Source organism: Cryptomeria japonica, chromosome 5, assembly GCF_030272615.1.
Source record: "Cryptomeria japonica chromosome 5, Sugi_1.0, whole genome shotgun sequence".
NCBI lineage: Eukaryota > Viridiplantae > Streptophyta > Pinopsida > Cupressales > Cupressaceae > Cryptomeria > Cryptomeria japonica.
In genome coordinates, this window is record NC_081409.1 from 309,739,714 (window position 1) to 309,763,628 (window position 23,915).

General features: G+C 37.4%; 1 protein-coding gene across 5 annotated transcripts in view; it reads left to right on the plus strand.

Moving 5' to 3' along the window:
- The window catches only part of LOC131078302 (tyrosine decarboxylase 2), a 345,647-nt gene that overhangs the window by 126,394 nt on the left and 195,338 nt on the right, over positions 1 to 23,915 (plus strand). For all 5 annotated transcript variants that reach the window (XR_009113764.2, XM_058015968.2, XM_058015969.1 and 2 more), the window contains exon 6: positions 1,051 to 1,191. Coding sequence is in view for 4 of the 5 variants with exons in the window: in XM_058015968.2 (XP_057871951.1) it covers positions 1,051 to 1,191 (141 nt within the window). In the remaining variant the exon portion in view is untranslated. The remainder of the gene's footprint in view (positions 1 to 1,050; positions 1,192 to 23,915) is intronic.

Consider the following 23,915-nt stretch of genomic DNA (forward strand, 5'->3'; position numbering starts at 1 on the left):
GTAGTGGGTTGATTTTGATGATACAATCTAGTATTCATAGGACTGATGTAGGTTCAAATTGGCAAGGAACAAAAAATAGATTTAATTCTACAATATAAGGTATTTGAATAGGAAATATAACATAGATCACATATAATATATAAGCAATCATATTCAGAAGGAACATTGCACAAAATTAGATAAATATGATTCTCTTCACTATTAATGCATAGTGTACATGGTCTCCAACATTACTTAGATTTTCTCATGGATGTAAATCTCTAGATTTATACACCCGACTCGTGTATATAGAGGAAGATGATGCTAGGCATAATTAATTGAACACAACCGTCTGCTTAGAACCTAATCATAGCCATTACTACCTCCATTTTAAAAAAATGGATAACAAATATATTACACTTGTGTAATCTTTCTTCATCATATACACATTATTATATATAACTATGCATGTGTACAACTCATAACATATTTTATGCAATCACCTTAAATCTTTCACCTTTTTAGAAAAACATTTGAGCTGCATCACTTGATTAAGATAAGAGACATTTTATGTTATGAAAAGGTAGTTTGGAAGATATCACCTCTTGGATTTTTTTTAAAAATCTATTGGGGAATAATAATAAAAAGGTACATGCTTCTAGACTATTACCTGTGATAATAAAATTTGTTGCTATAAGTTCCATAAGTTCCATAAGTCCTAACTTGTAGGTTATCTCTAGCCGCTCTTCCTTAGGAGGTGGAGTTTAATTAATATATTGAAATGGTATGAGTAAAGTTCTATGCTTATTGTGGATATTGAATAGGATTTTCTTGGAAGGAAATAGGGGAGCCAAGTATAAATGAAAATACATCCCTTATGATTAACTGTTAACTGCTTCCTCTCTTGTCTTATATTGGTCTCCTCAATTTTCAGTATTTTCTAAGCGTGAGTCTTCATGGATAAATCATTTAAGTTCCTCCTCATGCACTTATGTTTTATAGGATGAACAATTTATAGGATAATTTGAATTTTAAATTTTAACAAGCATTCCAAATTTGGATGCATTGCAGATTGCAGGGATAAGAAAATCAAATTTTAGAGCACTGCCAACAAATTCTTCTACAAACTATGCACTTTCTCCCAATGTTCTTCAAAAAGCAATTTTAGATGATATACATGCTGGACTTTGCCCCCTTTTTCTATGTGCAACGGTATGGAATCTGTCACCTTGTGTTTAAATTCTTACTTTGCTTCCATTTAGATTTATTTCTTCTAGATGTGCAATTGTGTAATCTAATTGAATGATGCCTAACATTTCTCATCAAAATTGCATTCACAAAATGTTGTTTTCTACTGTTGCATCTTTGTAATCAACAGACATTTATTCTGCCATTTTCTGTAGATATATTATACATTTATATTGAATTTCATTCTGTTGATATTTTACCTTTGGATTTTCATTATGGCCTTGAAATCTTGAGAGTATTAAGAAAACCAAAGAGCTATAGGGAGATTAGAGGTATCATGACAACATGGAACATGCAGCATTCTAAATACATTCTTATAGGTTCCCAATGATGTATATAAACCTTATGCTTAAGGTCATTGATGATCCATAATAGGCTAGGAATATCAAAATTTACTAGAGGAATCACTTTCAAAACTCACAACTCTTGGAAACAACATGGAAAATGTGATAGAGAAAAACCGTTAGCAGTTTCAAAATTGTTGTGGCCGTTCCATTATCACTCCCACAGTTTTGTAATCACCCTTGTGATTTCATAATTGCCTAGTATTGAAAAACAGTATTTTCATGCTGAAAACCACATTGGAAAAGGGATCAATTTTTTGTAAGGGGTTGCCACCCTCAAACACTCACATTGGGTGGTTGGTTGTCCTCCAAACCCCCAGCTAGGGTGGTGCCTTGGGCCCTGTTAATGGTGTTTTTACGCACTATGCAACATAGAATAAAAAACTAAGTATTCTATCCTCTCTTGAACAAAATCCTCCCAAGTGCTAAACTACGTGATCCAATGGGATGACTCCAAGGTTCTGAATGTTAGGTCTTGACATGCTCTTGGATAGACTCAGTTGTTTGATGTGATATTGTTGGAATCACAAGGTGGACTTACGTTGAATCTTGAATGCTTGAATATCGTTGGAACGTGGGATTTCACTTAAAAAAGGAAAAAAGGATGAGGGTTTAGGAAGCTACACTGCTCCTAGGAATGCAAGAGCAATGGACAATCTTTGGTGAAACTCAACTAATCTTTGCTTTGACATGCAATGAACATCTTCACAAGGCTAGTGTGATCTTCTAGGGATAGCTAATGATCTTCAAATCACTACCACAAGCATAGATACCTTCAAGATGAAGCATGTCAATGATGGAAATTAGTGATTGAAGTTAATCTTGGCTAAGATGGATCCAGTTGACTATGCAAGACACTTTACAATTAGCAAGGTGTTAATAGTATGGATGTACAAATTTCACCATTGATCATGCTCAAAATTCTTCCATTCATCTAAAACAACATTAAAATTAAACGAGAAGTAGAGACCATGCAAATTTTTGAATCAACATATGAATTTTACCATATCTTCCTTGAAGTTTACATGCTTCTTATAACAAAGTCTTGGCAACAAGCTTTGCCTTCTCTTCCTACTCTACTCTAATTATTGCTTGCTATCTGCTATTGAACTCTTAACTATTAACTTTTACAAATGAAGAAATGGAGTCTTATATAGTGTTCTCATTACAATGAAGGGCTCGGATTGATTCAGAATCAATGGCCAAGATTGAAAGATATAAACCCTAATTAGGGTTTGTGACACCCATTACAAAGCATTTAATGCTTCACCAATGATAAAATTACATTTTATGGGACACATGTCCTTGAATTATTCACCAATAGATGGTGAGGGTAGGTGCATCGAACTTTGTGCCTATGTGGTAGTTATCTTCTTTGATGGATGAGTCAGATACATTGAATCTGGATGCCTTGTTTTGAAACGATGTGATTGGATAAGTGATGACTGGGCACCACCTCAGCTTGCTTGATCTTTGTAACTCATCACAAGTGTGTGGTTGTACTTCTTTGTGATCATCTCACTTTTCATCTTCTTGTTTGGGAATTCAAGGCAAGAAGGAAGGATCTAGCATTTGATGTAGACCTTGTGATGCTTATGCTTGTTCCTTCTTGCCTTGAATGCATTGATCTTCATTGTATAATATTATCTTCTTCATGTGGTGGAAATCTTTCATTCCAAGCCTGGAGTCTTCTTGTGCCCCCCTTGATGTAGATTATCTCTACTCTTGTAGTGCTTTGTGTTTGATCCTTCAAGATTTAATTCGTCCTCTTGCATGTGAGTGATGTTCCTTTCACACCATGAAGTCTTGACCTTTGCATTCTTTTGTATGTTCATCTCCCTTGCATCAAATCTGGAAACAAACATAATTTGAATCAAAACATTGTAAAAAAAACTTAAACAAGCTTCCTACTACCTTCTCTAAATATGGAAATGAATTTCTGATCATGGAAACATGTGATTCTAAGTCTCATTTCTCTCCTTTTGACTTAATTCTCATCAATTTGAGTCTGATTTTGTCTGAGGCCTGATTTGTGTCTGATTTGATAGGTTTGAGGTCTGAGATAGGCCTAACTTGCATTGGTTTTAGGTAGCGAAGAAAGTGGAAGGTCGCGGTTTTTGTAGGGCATAGGAAGTGGAAGGATGTGGAACAAAGGAGCATTTTCAGTGATTCATCACTTGTTGATTAACTTGCCATTCCATTCTCTTGTCATGGATCAGACTTTGATAGCCTCTTGGAAGTGTTCTAGCATGGTCGTGATCATCACCAAGAAAGGGAAGTGTGAGGTAAAAGTTTGTTGATTTGTGAGGGTACTGGAAGTGATTTATTCATTGATTGCTTAACTTGCTACTTCATTCACTCTCGAATGCTAGATCATACTTCTACTTGGGTGGCGGAAGTGCTTATGCCTTAGGTCGCACATTTATGGGTTGATAGGAAGTCGAAATCCTTAGGTCGTGCTTTTGACGGTTGACAGGAATTAAGAAATGCTTAGTTCGCGTTTTGAGGGCCTCATCATAAGTCTTCCCAAAATGGTAACTTCGCTCTCTTGATCCCTTTGTTCCAAGCTTCTCATGGTAATTTGAACTCTAGCCCATCTTTCCTTAAAAGTTGACTCTCTAAAACAATTTGCTTTAGCCAAATTTAGCACTTCATTTCTGATTTTGCAAGATGATGATCAAATGGAATGATCATAATGAAACCGTTCACTTCCTTAGCCTTGAGAACTAACCTCACTTCATCCTGAAGGGAGAGACTTGATTTTATTACCGCCTGGCCACCTAAGATACTACACCTCTTACAAGTGAAAGGCTAATAGAAGAAGATTAAAACTACCAACGGCTAAACTAAGACAACTAACCTAGAAAGCGAAAAAGTGGGGGTCCCCATTTGCAGTGGGGCGATGTGTGAAAACGTCACAACATGCGCCACTATTGTGTAGAAGTGTATATTCTATAATGGGTGTAAAACATGCAAAGTAAGCAGCATATCTAACAAATATCCCACTTTTTTAATGCTTTGCAAATGTGGCCAAGTACACAAACTAATGTAATGCTCCCTTCCTAACTAGTTTAGTATGGTGGACAATTAGCCTTCCCGGTGAATTCTCGTAGACTAATTTGTTAGGGTTAGGGATATTTGGGAGATAGTTTATCCAACAAGATAGCAATATCAGATGTTTATTTGATCTTTGGTGGTTATATTGTGCACAACGCCCTTTTCTGGAGTGATTTTGGGCGAGTTCTTCAATACTTGTTTTAATAAGTTTGTTTCAGGCATTGATTGAACCAACTGGTAGGGTTACTATTTTTAGATATGTTAGTGGGAGGGGTGGATATCAATATCTCAAAATTTAATATAGTCTAGTAATTTTAATTTAAAAAATGATAAGTTAGTTTATAAAGTCAAATTAAAGATTTAACTTCATTGTTATTTAAAATATTTTAAATAAATGACTATATGGGTGCCAATATTAGAGTTGTGTTAAAATTTAATAAAGGGCCCCTTTAGGAGACATGGACACTAATTTGGAGGGATAAGTGATTTGAATAAAATATTTAAAAGGGCAGGTTTGGGAGTTCATTTGGCATACCCTAGATTTGATATTTGATATTATTCTTCCTTTGGAGGAGTTTTTTCTTCCTATGGTTTGTTAGGATGAAATCCCTTATAGGCAACATGTTCTACATTGTTGAAAGACAATTTGGAGGATTTAATGGTATTTTCGTTCATAAAATACAATTGAGCTGATTGGAGATTAATGGAGATTCGATTTAGATATCTTCTCTAGTTTTCCAGAATTAGAATATCAGAAAATATTCATGGGAGGAGATCGAGGGAGGTTTCTACATTGTTTTAAGTTTGAGTGAGCACTTAAGGGGGCCATACCATTTCTATTGTTGGCCGTACAACCCGTTACCTAAATTTCGCTTCCAACTCAATTAGGTAGAGTTGGGACAACGGTTGCACTAAAAGACTTCAAGTGCACATCTAATTATGTTCAAGTTTTCATGCAAGAGAGATGCCACCAAACGAATACCATGCAAGTGTTTACAAGAAGCAAGAGTTTACAAAAGTACATGAAATTTGCTTTCTTTATTCATAAATTCAGTTACAAGTGTATAGTTTCCCACACAAGCCGTGGGATTAACTTATTCTATGCTATATAAAAATAGACTATATATTTGATGAACAAGAAATAATTATGCATGAGAAGTGGATAGGGATCCGTAATTGCCTGGAATGACGAACCTCGAAGGTTGCTTGTTGAATCTGGTCGGATTCTCTTGTGTATTGCTCCGCTATCTCTGGATACTTGCAAGTGAATAGAAGAGAGATGTTAGAGCTCGGGATCACTATACACATCTTATACATCAGCAAATGTATAATCCATCTTGATAGAGCATTGAACAATTTATACAGAAAGCAGAGAACAAAAAGGCAATGCAATGTCATAAGATCCTCAATGGAAGCCTCTAAGCTTCATCATATTTTATCTAACATTGTTTGTTTCCTTGTGCAGATACAGGTGCACAGTTTATTACTATTTTGTCTATTAGACTACAACATGTGGAGTAAAATGGGCTCCCACGAGGGTTGAGCTCAACATGTTGCGATTTCAAGGACAAATTATCATGACAAAGATGCAACAATCTTTATCCGTCTCCTACGGTAGTCACAATAAAAGAATACTTGTCGCTCATGGCAGTAAGTTGATAGGAACATGTGGGTCGTAGATGTTAGTATCAACATACTGTCATAAACGAGGGGCACTCATTCACGGAGACCATCATACAAGAGAGATAGGGAAGATTGCATGGTTGTCATAATAATTGCAGCTAAGAGTGAAAAACAGTCACAATGTCACAATGAACATACACAATATCCAAAAACAGTGACTTGTGAAGATAACAGTCTATTGTTCAATCATTGATAAGACATATGAGAATAGCAATAAAGAGATAATGTAATGCTTCAGAGCAGCCTTCTTGACCGTTGCAGTCACACAAGTAGATGACAAAGTCCACAGAAAAGTCTCTTTTGTGGGAAAAAAGATCAATTTCAGTCATAAGGAACAAAGAACAACAACACTCTTCAATGATCAAGACACAGTATGGATGAATTGTAAAAGACACAGCAAGGTTGTAGATCCAACGCATAGGGAGTATTCCATGACCCCCAAGGTAGATATGCAAACCCATTGACATCAAAGAGGACAATACACGATACAAGGAAAAGATCACTGTCAAATGAGGTGTATAGGTAGTAAGAAAATAGTTGAGAAGACAGCCATGATCAATAACACGATGAGCAGCAAAAAAGTGGCTATCACAAGGGTCATAAAAGATCATTTCATACGGAGAGAAATTCGAGGTATAAGACCATACATGCAGTCCAAAATGCAGAGAAGGCAGTGTACACAATTTTTTTTGCATTAAAAAAGAAAGAAGATGACAGCCTCTAGCATGACCAAACCTTAAAGGCATGAAATGACATTTTAGTCAAGGACAGTTAAAAGACAGTCCAAGAGGCTAGGCCTTAGAAAGTATATAAGCATGTTGTTTTTAGGACAGTCTTTTTGCTCAAAGATGGAAGGATCTTCAATCTTTTACAGTGATCACAAAGTGGGGGTTTCTCAGTAAGAATTTTGCAGCATTCTTGCAACAATGAACAGTGAGCAGCTTGTAGTTATCCTCAGTAATGAAAAGGAACATGATTAGCTTCGTAGCAGTCTTTATAGCAGCTTATCATGAAGACAGTCCAAATTCCTCAAGGAAATGAGCATATCACAGTAAATAAATCAATGCATTCATGAAGGACTTACAGTCAAGAGATTACAGTCAACACAGTCATACCAACATCCAGATACAATAAAAGAGTGAAGTATACATGAATGCAATCACTGAAAAATACAGTGAATAAGAGCCTTTATCAGAAAAGATTAAAATCTAATGTAAGATTAGGATAGTGAATGGTGCTTGGTCTGCTGCAAATTAAAGTATGATTTTAACAGTCACTGAATCAAAGGATTATGTAGTCACAGTAATTAGAGAACAAGACAAATCATAATCTACCTTGACAAAATAACAACCAAGTTTCTTCAATGATTAAGGAAGAACAGTATGCACAGTCAAATCATCAAATGACAGTACTTTAGAGCAGTTTGAAGCAATGTTTAATGATCATATTAATGATACCTAGTGAAAGGAGCAATTTTGAACATTTGAAGGTCATAATCAGACTTATGGCATAGGACAGTGAGCATAAGGAGGACAGTATGAGTTTCATGCAGAGATTGATCACAATCAGATCATGGCATTCACAATAACTAGGGTTAAAGAGAATAAGGATATGTCGTAATACTCACAAGCCAGCTAATGAGAACCTTCAAATACACACCGATGATCTACAAAATACACCTCATAATAGTAGCAGGCATGCCTAAATACACAACGAGCTAGCAATATTCAGGTATGAGATAACAAAGGTATTATTGCAGCTGCAGGCATTAAAGATGCAAACTAAGTCTAAAGCTCCAGGAAACCCTTGAATGAGAAAGAAATCAGCTGTTAGTAATAGACAAGTTTGCAAAAATTCATTGGAAATGGCCAACAATTTGAAGATATGCCTCTTCATTTTCTGTATTAAGCCGTATTTTCAGTAAAATATCGAAAAACTCAAGGCACACAACAATATAGCACTATCAATGAAATAGAGATAGCATGGAGCAAAACGACGTTTTTTTATTTTTTGTCAAGTAAATGAAAAAAACGTTTTGTTTTGTATAGAGGAAGATGTGCACTTGAAGCGGCCATCAATGGAATGAAAAATTGCAAATCGTTTCCAGAAGCCCATTTGAACCCTTAAGAATGTGAAAATAGCTTGGTTGCCTTTGAATTTTTCAGAAAATCCAAGCATGGCGGCCAAAGAGCAGAAATCTGTATGGGGATCACTCAAGAATCAACTAAAACTGAAAAAAATCTTCTGAAAATTCGCCCAAACCCTAGCTTGTGGTGGCACCTCTTCCAACAAAGTGCACAATGAGAATATCGAATGCCAATGAGAAGAAATGAAATGCCCTAGGGTTTCTTACCCTTTATCATCGAATTACATAGGCATTTTTGCCTTTGTTTTTTTTAATTTTTCTCTCTCTTGCTAATCCCCCCATGGACATAATGAAAGATCCCTAAATGGGTTCTTTGCTGCCCTGGATAAGTTTTAATTAATAAACTATCTTTCAGAGCCTTTTGGTGTTCTTAGAGACTAGACAGAAGATGCAGAAAGTGTTGTTTATTTTTTGGTGATGGGGATTGCAACCATTAACCAATAATAACATAGAATTCAACTCAAAATAAGATATCAGCTTCTGATTTTATTTATGACAGCAGATTACATTCAACTAGGAGTGAAGATACATTCACCAAAACAATTAGAAACATACCACGGATCCAGCGCTGGGGTTTGTTGCTGATTTGCTATCCAGAAATGGATGCATGCATGAGTTGAAGGTACAAGGGCAGTCCAGATGTACCAATACACTTATACTACCTCCAAATGAATTACCAATAACAAATTGGGCCAAAAACCCAATTACCAGCTGGAAATCCAAATTCTGCCAGGCAAAATTATACAATTTTAGCCTTAAATCCTCATTGTTTTGCTCAACCTGATCTCAATTCAAGCCTGATGACTGTGATTTCTTCTACACAGTCCTTGCTGATCCTAACAATGAAGTTAAGAACAAGAAATGGAGTTAAAACCCTCCATTTTATTTATTATCACTCCACAACCATCTGTAATGGTACGGCCCCCTTGGGAAACAATACAGCTGCCAAAAGAAATAAGTAATGCACTGAAATTGAATGTATTCTTGCTCAGATCTGATGTAATGACCTTGCTACTAATGATTACTGAGTTTGCTTGTTGAAAGGACCCTCAATATGCTTGAAACAAGCTTCTGATGTGTTCCACGTGCCTCCTGTAGAAGGGATTCTGTCCTCCTGAAGACCAAATCTGAGGTTTCTGTCTCAAACCTGCTTGCTGTTGTAAATTGCAGACCTGCAACTCCCAAGTTCTTCACAAAATAATATATCATGAATCAAGAATATTTCTAAGGTTGAATACATGCATTCCTTACATTCCACATGGGATGTACTTGGTGCAAATGACGGCCCTAAGGCTGCAAGGATCACGCCCAAGCTGAAGAATCAATTTGCCATGCTGAAACCCTTACTCTGCAACCTGAATCCACAATGAAGAATGGCGTACTCAATCTCTTTCAACAATGCACTCTGCCTGAAGAATCCAATGCCAATAACTGCTGAGGGCTACGTCCTAGTTAGTCCAGATCTTGGGGTTAGCGTCCCAGATGAAGAATTGCCCACTCAGAGCTAATTCGCAAAAATAAGTTTGATTGTGTAAAAAGATAATGAACAATTAGGTTTTCATCTCCTTATATCTCCTTTCCTTTCCAAGCCAAACCCTAAAAGGGAGTAAAGTTGGCGCATTATGAAAAGAGTGTTATTTTCTAATTATGGCGTCAACTATAGGAAAATAACACTAAATTGAAAATAAATAGTGTCAAGCATTCAAAAAGACTCCGGAAGGTGAGAATCATGTAGCAAAGTTCAAGACCTTTCCAACGAGCTATAATACATAGGCATATCAACCCAGATGAAACCAGAAACCCCTTATTACTCCGAAATGACTAAATACATAGCCTTATTTTAATTTATTAAATCGCTAACTTAGGAAATATTTAAATATATTAAAATATCTCCAGATATCCAATAACAGCCCAAAATAACCAAACAATCATGAATATAACTTTGTCACCTATCTGTGACCAATGCCGAAAAAGCTGAGCTAACTGGCAGTCCCATCCCTAAAATCTAGGTATGCTCCTAGAAACTAGGAAACACACCCAATCTTCCTGAAACTGAAACCATGGTATGGTCCCGTGGAACCTCAAATATGGAAACTGCCACAACCTCCTATAAGGTAGGGAATCTCCCTAAAAAGTAGGAACCTCTCTTCAAACACCTGTAACTGCTCAAAAGGATCCTGCTCTGCTCCTTGGTCCCCCAGGTGGTCATTCAGTCAATTGCCAGTTCTCCCTAAAAAATAGGAGACCTCGTTCGAAGGTCCGAAACGGCTCACAGAGCCCCTGCAAAGCTCCATGACCCTCAGAATGAGTCCCCTAACCTTGTCGTTGACCTACGGGAACTCGAATGGTAGGTCAGCCCCTGCTCATCTCATGTCACCTAGAAAAGGGGACATTACACATAAGGGAGGTTGATATTTTAGCTTTTGCATCCCTCAAAAATGCCAATGTAACATACTTATTAAGTGATTTGTATGTTATCACTTAATCATAATGACATGTAAAAATATTTATTAAGTGATATTATACAAATCTCTTAATAAGTATAGGCAAAATAGCATAGGTTTTATAAACAAATTAAATAATAAAAATATTTATTAAAGGTGATATTTAATTAAACACTTTATTAAATATTCTGTTTATTTATATTATTTTATGACAATATGTGACTTAATGTAAATAAATGAAATAATTAAAGTATTTATTAAAGTGGTTGATCAAATATCACCTTTAATAAATAATTTTCTTATTTGCATTTATTAAAATATTTTGACTTAATGTACAAATGGAATAGGATAAATATTTAGTAAAGTGTTAATAAACGAGAAAAATCACTTTATTAGATATTTATTTTATTTGCATTTATTGAGCAGGTCAATGATATTTTTTACATTTATGAGGGGTTGTAGGCCTGTTCAGGGATATTTTTGGGGTCATTAATGTGCAATTAAGAGCTTTTATGGCAGGGGATAGGGTGGCTTGATTTTTTTCTCAAGCCCTTTCCCTTTTAGACTTGTTTTAGGCCCTGAAAAGTGGGCCTTTTAGATCTGCTCGACCAAGAGGAGGTGGGATATTATTTTCATTGACTGCTTTTGTAAAAGCATATATATCTCCAAGTTTCATTATTGGAGTTCTTACTTGTTCACTTGGTGCATATTGTAATTTTTTGAGTTCTTTTGCAGAAGTGGGTAATTTTGTAACCCATTTTTAGGAGTATTACATATTTGTAACACCTTTTAGTAGTAATAAGCAATTCATACCTTCCCATTTCTTCTGATATTGTGGGTTCTTAGTGTTACTACAAATTCTTGTGATGTTTTTCTGTCCTTGGAACTGTATTCCATATTAGTACCTTTATGTAGGAGTATAATTATTTGCAGGTTATAAGCTGTGTGTATGAAATAATCAGTCTTAGGCCGTGAGAAAGAGTATTTTCTCATCTTAAGACTGTGATTTTCAGCCTTCTTATGAACTATTGATGCAAAAATTATGATTTATTGGGTTGTGTAGGAGAGTCTTTTATTACTGGCTTTACTGTGTGTTTCTTCGTTTGTGTAATTTTAGATTATCATTTTGGTGCATCACCTTAGATAGTAGGTTTTATTTTTATGCATTCTTTCTTACTCTTTCCTTAGCAAGAAGTGTTAGTTTAGGTGAAGTACTTAGAGAGAGCCATCTTACTCTGGAGGTCCATTTTATTTTTAGGTAACCCACAACCTTGAAGTGTTCCCATGTTTCAATAGGATGCTAAAGTTCATAGCTTTGGTTAGGGTGCAAGCTTTATTGATAACACAACCTAGAGATTGGCGTGAGTTTTGAGGAAGCATGTGACTAGGGATTTAGGCGGTTTTCATTATTGTTTTGAGGAATACTTTCTGTAAGAACCCAACTTGGCTCTCCTTTGCTGACTGTTTCTTTTGAATGCAGTAGATTTGAATTTGTTTTGGTTTTTGAATGTTTATGGATTTTTTAGTGTTTTTTTGGTAATAATGAGCAATGATACAATACTGAAATAAACTCCTATGCTTAAAATAATATTGAAACAATAATATTACTGCTCGAAATAATTTATGAAACTATCAAGGAAATGTTTGTTCTGTTCTATGGCCAATATGCCTGAAAAAACAAATTCATTACAATGTAAGATAAAAACCTGATTTTTGCTGTCCTAGTAGATGAAAAATCTGCAAAACTGCAAATTTTAATTTTTAAATTTTTTTTACTGTTCACGTGACACTGTGGCAGTCCGTACGGCGGCACTGTTCACGTGGCACTGTAGCAGTCCGTACGATGGTACTGTAGCAACCCGTACCGTACTTGTTAATCGCCAAAATTTCTTCAATAAATCTGCAATAATTTCTCGTGAATTTATTCTTCAATTTTGCGCAATTAGATGTAAATAAGACCTCTGAATGAAGTCTTCCTGAAACCAAATATCATTGAATATTTCATCAGCTCAGATGGTGAACATTGAAGCAACTACGTCCTCCAATGGTGGCTGAAAACCCTAGTCTCCAGAGCAAAACCCTTTCAATTCCACAATGTCAAAATAAAAATAGCCATCCTCTTTTTTCCAAACTCAACGCTATATATCCTTTTTTGCAAATCGTACCCTAATCCTCTTAATTACAATTTTGCTTGTAGTTTCATTTAATTTCACTTTGGGTGTCAAAACGATTTTAATCATTAAATGGGCATTTAATTTTAATATTTCAATAGTCTGGCTCAGATAATTTAATTAAAAACATGGCCCCGTCTAATGATGAGTTGACCCTCAAGTTAAGTGATTATAATATAAAGTTACTTTATAACTTTATTATTAAATCACTTAATAATAAATGCTAAGTTATTCAAACTTGTCTAACTCCATGAATATTTTGAATTTAGCTATGCCGTCTGAAACTGGAGCTCACCAGTTGACCACCCATCTGACCGTGATGTTTGCTAAAAATAGCAGGGGTCCATCTCCAACTGCTAAAAATAGCCTGGCCAAGCCAAACTCAAAGCAGAACTCATCATAAACAAACTCTGGGAACCCAGAAGTGTACTCTGCTTTGTCCCCGGAAGATCTCCACGCCAAGGTGACCCTCTATCCAATCCTACTAGCCTACGAGGGTCTTTGATAGGCTAATCACAAGCTAGAGTGATGTCTCTAGCTAGAAGGGGCATCACACTTTCACTCTCATTCCTATTCAGTTCGTGGCTTTTGGAGAAGCTATTGAGGAGTGGCATCCAAACTACAAGTTCCAGTTTGCTATTTTTAACACCAATTCAATTAATTTCATTTCTGCATTTTATGGGTATGTTTGAAATATATTTGTAATGCTATTTAAAGAACTGGGTTGTTTATACTTTTGAGAAATATTGTACTTTCAGATCAAAAATTAAATCTAGAATATTTCAGCCTTGTTTTTTGGTATATTGTCAATGTTTTGATTTGTTCAATTGTTGCAAAACTTTCCTATTATCTATACTCTTTTTTGTTCTATAAAACCATTTGAAACACAGTAAAAAAAATAAAAAATTGAAGGCAAAATAGGGTAGCATATTATTGTGGTATCAAAGCGTTGTATCTTGCCATCTTGGAGAGTACATTATGACTGATCAGTGATATGTTAGGGTTTGACCAACAACTGTTCATACATAACTACAATATTGGTGGGAACAGATCTAACACAAAATTGGTTGCAGAAGAGCAAAGGACAATAGATGAACAAAGAGCAACAAAGGAGCAAAATATAGGAAATATGGGTGACAGAAATGGAAGAGATCCATGAGAAGGAAAATTTTTAAACTTATTGGATGCTTTGGTTAGAGGGAAAAAAGTTGTAGAGAAAAGAGCTCAATAACAAAATCAGCATTTGGATGTTCTAATAAAATTAATGGATCAACAAATGGGAGTAAATATTGGTGCTAACAACGCAAATAATGCAAACATTGGTGGCAACAATGGAGGTAATAATGGTGAAGGAAAGAATTCAGTTAATGGGGGAATGCAAATCAGTAAACCGAAACAATAGATTTGAGGTCTCTTATGCCTACTTTTCCACCCAGAGCACCATTATATGTTGATGATGAGTCTCAAATAACAAATTTGTGTAGGATCCATTCAAATATGATTGGGAGAGTGGAGGTCTTGAGCTTTAGGCTGCTATTTCATTGAGAGACTATATTGATGTCAAAATCAAACATAGGCCCTACAGTGGAGGTAGAGCACAAAATTATGATTTACATGAGGGAAAGTTAACTCTTCCTTATTTTGATGGTTCAGGAAAGACTTTAGCTCGAGCTTCGGTTTAGAAGGTAAATACCTATTTCTAGCACAATCATATGCCAAAGGCAAAACCCATTAAGTATGCAGTGATACATCTGGATGGCATTGCACATGAGTGGTGGCCTCATGGGATGATCACCATGGGCCATGATTAGATTATCTCTTATGAAGATTTCATTGAGGGATTGTTTGAGAGGTTTGATAAGAAAGATGCAAAATTACTGTTACCTAATTTTGCTCCTAACTCAATTAGGTAGAGCAATCATGATTTGCAAATGAAAGAGAGTAACATTTTATTCTGCTATGTGGCATTCATGTGCATAAAGAAAGAGTGAACTAAAAATTACATTTCAATGCTTCTAGTTCATAGCAGAAAAAGAGAGAAACGTCTCCTCTGAAAAGGAAGTATTTTTATTGATATTCAACCACATGTGTCTCACACAAAGAGCCGTGAGACTAGCTATACCCAACTGGTGCAAGAAAGAAATACATAAACATGTATGCATGAGTATAAAAGAAAAGAGAGCATGTTGAGAGTGGAACCAGTCATTGCCTGAATGACTGGTACGGTTGGAGTAGCCTTGAGTTTGCCTTGGTATTGCTGCTTCGTCCTTTTCTGCGTTTGCCTTCTAGTACCTGCATTGGAAAAGATTTAATGAGTTAGAACATATTGTTCTAAACTTCTAAGAAATGGCTGATTACATTCCTAACATGTATACTAACACATGCATGTATATGTAAATTTTAAAGTGCATTAGATGCATATGATCAACATCACAGAGGAATCTCATAAGGGGAAATATCAGATCAGAAGAAATCAAGAAAATCATTATACATAGGCATATTATTTCTAACATGTTTGCTTCATGTGCAGCTACATATCTGATCATGTTTATTTTCAGTATGTGGGGTAATTTGGGCTCCCACAAGGGTTGAGCCCAGCGTGCTACTGGATAGCAAATGAACAAAGGAGGACAGCTCAAGCATAGTTTTAACAGTCCTAAAGCATATTAGGAAAGTATTGATCAGTCTCAAAGCCAAGTAAGGAGATCAAAGTAGGGCCTAATACATCCATCACAAAAGAATGATGCTCAGCCCAAATGACATAAAATACAAACATGACTGTCAAACAATGAATGAGCAGTCCTACAAAAGATTAATGTCAAAATTATGACAACACAAAGACTAACCATTATAGTGCATCAAAAATGAGGCTCATATGATACAGTGTGAGCATGGTGATACAGTGAAATGAAGGGTCTAAGATTGTAGTAGTAGTAAAGACAGTGAGTTGCAACGTTTGGGGACTTACTTTAGAATCACAACTCTAATGACCTTCGTTCATCCACACAAAGAGCTCATTCATAACAGCAAACGTAGTAGAATGGAAGCCCAAAGCTCAGGACAGATCTTAAGGACTAAAATTGCTATATCTCAGTCATTATGACTGTCACAAAGATGAAAATGGGGGTTCAAAATCTCGACCAAGGAAGGATACACAACAGGGTTTCGAAAAGGTGGGATGAAAGGACAGTGGAGGGGCTTGACTTTTGGCCCAAGTTTTTCCCTTTCAGACCTATTTTAGGTCTTCAAAAGGGGGTTTTTTGGTTCTGCTCGCCCAAGAGGAGGTGGATTATTTTATTCATTATCTACTTTTTGGAAAGCATATATACTATAGGACTTCATTTTTTCAAGGGTTCTGACTTTTTTGCTTCTTGCATATTGTAATTTTCTGAGTTCTTTTGCAGAAGGAAGGAGTTTGCAACTCAGTTTCAGAGAGTTTTGACAACTTTGTAACACATTTTGACAGTAATACATATTTTGCCTTTTCAGATTTCTTGTTTTTGTGTGCTTAGTGCTATTGCAGTTTCAAGTGATGTCTTTTATCCTTGTGATTGTGTTGCTGTCAGCACCTTTATGCAGATGTTTCTAATTATTTGCAGGTCATTGGTTGTGCCAGTTATAAGAGTAACCTCAGGTTGTGAGAAAACATCTTTTCTCCTACCAAGATTCTTATTTTTCAGCCTTAAGAAGTGTTAATCCAAAGGTTATGAGTTTTCTGAGTTGTGCAAGAGTTCCTTTTATTGCTGGTTATTTTGTGTGTTAATCAATTTGTCAAAATTTTCAGATATTCATTTTGGTGTATCACCTGTTAGATAGTTTCATTTTTATGTTCTCCTTCTTCTCTTTTCCCAGCCAAGTCATTATGATAGATTAATTAGGTGATAACAAGATAAGAACCAGCTTTCTCTGGAGGTTCACTCCAAGTTTTAGGCAACCCATAGGCCTAGGAGTGTTCCCATGTGTCCCAAGCCTGCTGAGTTGATAGGTTAGCAAATAGGGGTGCAGGTTCTAGTGATAACAATTACATTTCAAGGAACTAGCACAACTGAAGCAACGAGGTACAATGGATACCTATGTAGCTGATTTTTTAGAGACTTGCAGTGTTCGTTATAGATATCTCCGAGAGGAGACTCATGGTACTTTTCATGGATGATTGGACAAATCCATTGAGAGGTTGGATTAAGGCCCTCAATCCACCTATTTTGCGGGATGCCATCAAAAAGGCTAGATATATGGAGGCTTCTACTTCTAGAAGCAATTTCGATCAAAAGGATTTCCTCAAAAGAAAGATAGGACAAGAGGCAATTTAATAGGGAATCACATCAGCCATGTAATGACACTAATAGGTTGGATTATGAGCAACTAAATGACCTTCAGAGGAAGACATTGTGCTTCTATTGTAGAGAACCTTGGGATCCATCTCATAAGTGCAGTGTGAAGGCAAAAGAGAAGCAATTGGAGCACTTTTCTATTGAAGAATCTGCATCAAAAAAATCAGGAACAACAATCAGATTTAGAGAGTAGTGATGGGGAGAGTTCATCGAGAGAAGAGCAAAAGAGTGATGGTACCATTGCCCAACTCTCTAGTGTTAAGAAAGTAGTCACATTTAAGATAAGAGGAGTATTACAGGGGCTGCGAATCAAACTCTTATTGATACAGTAGCCACCCATAACTTTATTGATGAGGGCTTTGTGGCTAGGAGAGGCATACAGATAGAGGAGCATGATGGGTTTAAGGTCATGGTAGCTGATGGGTACAAGCTCTCATGTACTCCTAAGATTTCAAATCTAAGCATCTAGTTGGGTGATTATGAGCTAAAAGATGAATTCTATGTAGTTATATTAGAGACACTGATGCAGTCTTAGGGATGCATTGGATGTTATCTCTTGTAGAGTTCTCTTTCATTCTACAAAAAATGGAGATGATTTGAGTCTAATGGCAAAAAGATAGTGCTTAGGGAGTTATTAGATTGAGTGCCAAGAGTTGTGTCCTTTAAGAGGATGGAGTGGTTGATTAAGTTGAGTTGGCAACAAAGAGTCTTATCATGCCTACATTTGCATATCGACAAAAGAATAACTACCATTCTGATATTCAAAAATTGCTGTCAAAGAATAGAAAAGTGTTTGGGAGCATTTATAGAGCTGGAGGAGGGTGCCAAACTAGTGATTACTATGCCATATAGATATCCTAAGGGACACAAGGATGAGATAGAGAAAGAAATTAAGGAGTTATTGGAGATGGGGCACATTAGACACAACAAAAGCCCATTCGCATCAACTGTGATTTTAGTGAAGAAAAAAGATGGAACTATATGAATGTGTATTGATTACAGGGCACCAACTAAGAAGACAATTAAAAATAGGTATCCTATTCCTTGGATAGATGATTTGATCGATGAGTTGCATGGGGCTTGCTATTTTTCAAAGGTAGATTTGAGATCAGGTTACCATTAGATCTGGATGAGGAGAGAGGACATAGAGAAGACAAATTTCAGTCGTCACTTTGGGCACTTTGAGTTCTTGGTGATGCCTTTTGGTTTAACAAATGCACCAACCACTTTTCAAAGTTACATGAATCAGATATTCAAGAAACGGTTGAGGAAATTTGTGTATATTCTTTGGTGACATCTTGATCTTCAATAAGATGTGGGAAGAGCACATGAGGCATCTTGAGGAGGTCTTGAGCATTTTGGAGAGTGAGTCTCTATATGCTAAGAAGTCCAAGGGTGACTTTGGTACGACAAATTTTCTCTACCTTTGAAATATCATCAGTGTAGAGGAGATGAGAGTTGATCTTGAGAAGATCAAGGCTATTGTTGAATGGCCTACTCTTATGAATATCACTCAGCTTAATGGATTCTTTGGTTTGTGTGGGTTCTACAGGAGGTTTGGTAGGGGTTTCCCATAGACAACTCCACTTATAGATTTGACCAAGAAGGGAGCTTTTGAGTGGTTCAAATAGTAGATTTTAGGGTTTTCGAAAACTGAACGTTGCATTGGAATCAGGACCTTTTGAGGATCCTCCCAGTGAAATTTGAGTGGATTTTGAGCAACTTTCTATTTTTAGAAAGATCCTATTTTTTAGGGATTTCACTGCCTCCTAGATTGGTCTAATTTCTTCGAAAATCAAAATTGCTATTTTTAGTAATTTCTATTTTAGTAAGTTTCTATTTATAGTAAGTCCCCCTATGCCCTGTTTTGTCCTAACATTGACGTTTTGAAACACTTTCTATTTTTGGAAAGTTCATTTGTGGCAGGTCCCTCGCAGAGGAACATTCTTGAAGATTTGTCTAAATCTGGAAAGTCAAAAGCAGGCAAAGTTGATAAAAAATGGTTAAGTGTGAGCATTCATTCTAGGAGTGGAAACGTTGAAGAAAATCTTCGGAGTCTGGAAAATCCCTTAGTTCCTCAAAATGGCATCCTGATTCAGAAACCATCGAAATTGTCTGTCTGGAAATTAAAAAAATGGCAAAATCCTCCTTCAAGTGATTTTAGCACCCAAATCCACGAGAGGGCACCAAAATGGGGTGGTCCAGGAAAATTCAAAAATATTAAAATCCTTGGCAAAGTGAAATACACACCCAAGTGCCAGTCATGGCGCTAATTCAAGGTCTCCATGGAAAGTTAGAAAATCTCAAAATTCCTTGGCAAAGGAGAAATGGTGCCCATGGATGGAGAAGGGTGCCAAATTGACTTAGGCATGGAAAACCTCAAAAACTCCAAATTCCTCCTTCCAGTGAAAGTAGCACCCAAGTGCCAAGTAGGGCACTAATCCAAGATGGCCATGGAAAATCCCAAAAAAGCACAAAATTCCATCATGAAGGCAAAATAGCGCCCAGGGAAGTAGGAAAGCACCAAATTCACCTTGCTATGGAAGGTTCAAAAGGATCAAATTCCCTCTCCAAAGCAAAACAACGCCCAAGAGTTAGGAGGGGCGCCAAAATACCCAAGGCAAGGAAAACCAAGTGATGAAGGAATTCCTTCACCATGTGGAAATGGCGCCCATATTTGGAGTAGGGCGCCAAATCAAGGTTGCCAAGGAAAATAAAGAAACAAATGAATTCCTTCATCAAGCCAATTCAACGCCCAGATTGGTCAAAGAGCTCCATAATCACCTAAGCAAGGATAAATGCTTCAAGATGAAATTTCCTCCATCAAGGTCAAAATTCAATGCCCAAGTCAGGAGTTCAAAATCTCCAAGGCAAAGGGTAAATTGAGGGTCAGGAATGAAATGAAAAAGATAAAAATCCCCTCGGGGAAATTTAAAAAAAAATCCAATTTTAGGCATCAAATCTCATTAGAAATTCAAAATTTTTGCAGATTTGGATTCGTGAGGAAAATTTTCTCTCTCCTGGACTCGGGACCTAAATTTTAGGAAAGTTCCTAAAAGATAGGAGATGTGAAAAATTGTTCAAAAAGCTCCCTGCGGACATGATGAATTCAAAGAGCACAAAAATTCCTTCCTCAAGGAACAAATTTCTAGAATTTTTTCTCTAGCTCCGAAATGTGCCCAAGGTTGGAAGCAAGACGTAAAAATCAAGGTTTAGGAAGAAAGGTTCAAAATTCAAAAAATTCCTTCCTCAGATAAGAATTGCACCCAAGAAGAAGAAATTCCAGGAAAGTGAAAAAAATGACTAAAACGTAAAAATCAAGGTTTAGGAAGAAAGGTTCAAAATTCAAAAAATTCTTTCCTCAGGGAAGAATTGTGCCCAAGAAGAAGAAATTCTAGGAAAGTAAAAAAACTGACTAAGTGTTGGAAATTCCTTCCTTCATGACAAAATTCTAGGAAAAGGTGAAAATTTGGCTAAGTGATGGAAATTCCTTCCTTCGCGATAGAATTTCAGGAAAGGTGAAAAATTGACTGTGTGTTAGAAATTCCTTCCTTCAAGATAGAATTCCAAGCAAGGAAGAAATCACACCCAAGGATAAATCGAAGATAAAATTTCTAAGGCAAGGAAGAAATCAAGGATGAATTGAACAAGGAAATTTCCTCCGGGAAAAAATTTGAAAAATCCATTTTCGGGCATTAAAAAACATCCCAATTTCAAAATGATGATAGATTTGTATTTGTGAGATAATTTCCTCTCTTCTGGACCTTGTAACCTTAACTTGAAAAATACCTAAAAAATAGGAGATATGCAAAATTGATGGAAAAGCTTCCCCGGAACAAGGAAAATTCAAAACTTCAAGAGAATTCTTCTCGAGTAAAGTTTTCTCTTTCCAGGGGTTTCTCGCCAAGTGGCAACCGGGTCAATGCATGATGAATTAATGGAACATCTTTTGCATGCAACCGTCGCAAGTGGAAGTGAGGGTGCATATATGGCATGATGGGGTAGTTTTGCATGGAGGAATCTTTATTGCATAATGGGCGATCTTTTGCATGAGGGTGCATTCATTGCATAGTGTGGACTTTTTGAATGTAATGGTTAATTAATGCTTTATGGGTTCCATTTTTGGCAGATTGTAATTAATTGTATATGGGCATTTATTGTCGATTCCCACCTTGTTGCATCATGTGTGGGGAATCTTTTAGGGAAAACCCTATTTAGGGTTTTGCATGTAGCCAAGGCATAGAGCCTATATAAAGGGGCAACCCCCTCATTTGTAAAGGGGAGGGAGATTTGTATGAAATTGTTGCGATAGGTTTTTCGAGATAATAACAGTGAAACATTGTTCTCTGATGGTGTCCACTTAAGTTATTGTTTCAAAACTTGCATGGTTTCACCTTCCTCACTTAGAGTAGAATTTTATTTTCTCAGTTGTTAGATAAAGTGCTTTGATTTCAATGAAGAATGTAATGGTGTTTGATGAATTTCCATGGTTCATACTTTTTTTGCATTTTGTTGTGTTGGTGTTGAAAATTTTGTACACCTGGGGGATGTACAAAATTGTGGTTTCAGCCACAATGTGTGAGTATAAAAGTCTCCTAATTTAGGGAAGGCTCCCCCTTTGCTTTCTACTTCAACAATTCAAAAATAAACTCTATGTTTGCCCTCTCGGGTGAATAACTTAAAACATAAAGCACGTAATGCAGAATGATAACGCCATAGATATCAGACAAGTATAAGAGATGTTATTCCATTCATAATTGTTCCCCGTCACAAGTTACATTCGGAAGTATATAAAGATACCGAGGGGGTGTGAGTGCCAACCGTCGCACCGCAACTGCCACCCCTCGGTTGCCAACTAACCAAGACAATTAGACATAATTAACTAGTCTTACTTTCATGTACAATATTGCCGCCAACATCATCCCCCCCAAAAGAAAAGAAGTCGTCTCTGGACGACTTAATAGAAAATAGAGATGACATTAAACAGAATTGCTGATGCCAGTCGAGCTCGAAACTTATACACCTACGTCCTCGATTAAAAACCCTTTTCTGCTACCATCCTATGCTAAAGTGCGGATTTCACCATTAGTGCTTCCTTTGACATCACAATCCGCCTGTGCCTAAACCAAACTTGTCTGCAAAACACACGTTTCAGTCTCAACCTCCACCAACTGCTACTCAAATGATATTGTCTCCCTAGCCAATTTGTCCTCGATAGCCACCCACGCTGCCCTCTTGGCATCCAACTCCTGGGTACGTTGAGCTACGTCTCATGCTAGTACTGCCTCCAACCTAGTGGTCAGCTCCTCCCAAGCCCTCTCTGCATCCACCAAGGCAACCTCACGTCCAGCTGAGACATACTCCAAGTTCCTCAAAGCGTACCATTCCTGCCTGGAGGTGGCCACAACCCGCTGGCACAAAGGCTAGGAGACACCTCAAATCCTCCATCACACTCCCCAAAGGCTAATAACTGAACTGAATAACTCCCTGGTGTCATACAACTGCACGGACCTGCAATGCCTTCCCTCAAACTCTGTTTGTTCCCAACCTCCAAATCCGTCTCCCTCTACGGCTTATGGCTTCCCCGCCAATGCTTAGCTGCAGGCTTCTTTCTCACAGTACGGACAACCACAACACTTACCGTGACATCTCTAATGCCCTTCGCCCAACTCCAACAAGTGTACTGTAGCAGTGCCCCCAGCGGGGTCGAGGGGGTAGTGCCCCTGCTGCCAAGACCAATTTACAACTTTCAGAACCACACGAAAGTCCATGGTGCGCATCATTTCTGTGATATATAAGATGTCAAAACCCTTCTTCTCCACTCTAATATTTTTTGCATCCTGGCTCTAGATGTCATTGAAAAATCTTTTTCACTCTGGTCGTCGTTGTCGTCGTTTTTTTTTTTAAGTGTCCTCTGTAATGTCCACGATGGCACCCCGACCATACAACCTCCTCGTACTGTCAACAACAGCACTGACACCTCCAATCGTACGACCACCTTCCCGTGCGGTCAACACCCCTCCACCGTACGGCTATGTGTTTGTTTGTGCGAGGGCTGCGTGTATGGCTACGTTGCTGTGCGCATCTCTCCTTTTTTTCTCTTCATCCTTTTTTTTTGGTTTTGCGTGGGCTGCATGTCTTTCCTCGTGCGGGGTTTTTATTTCTTCCTTTTTAGTTTGCGCGACTTTAACCCGCGATGGTGTCCACCGCACGGTGGTTTCCACCACCGGTGGTCCATCGTCGGTATTGCCACTGCAAGGTGGTACCCACCGCCGGTGGTCCACCGTCGGTGTTGCCACCGCACGGTGGTGCCCACCGCCAGTGTTGCCACCGTACGGTGATCCCACTGTTTGGTGGTCCACTGTCGGTGTTGCCACCGCCGGTGGGCCACCGTCGGTGTTGCCATCGTACGGTGGTCCCACTGTTTGGTGGTTCCATCGTCAGTGGTCCACCGTACGGTGGCCCCCACCATCGTGCACCTTCTTTTTTTTTTACGGCCATCGTACGGACCG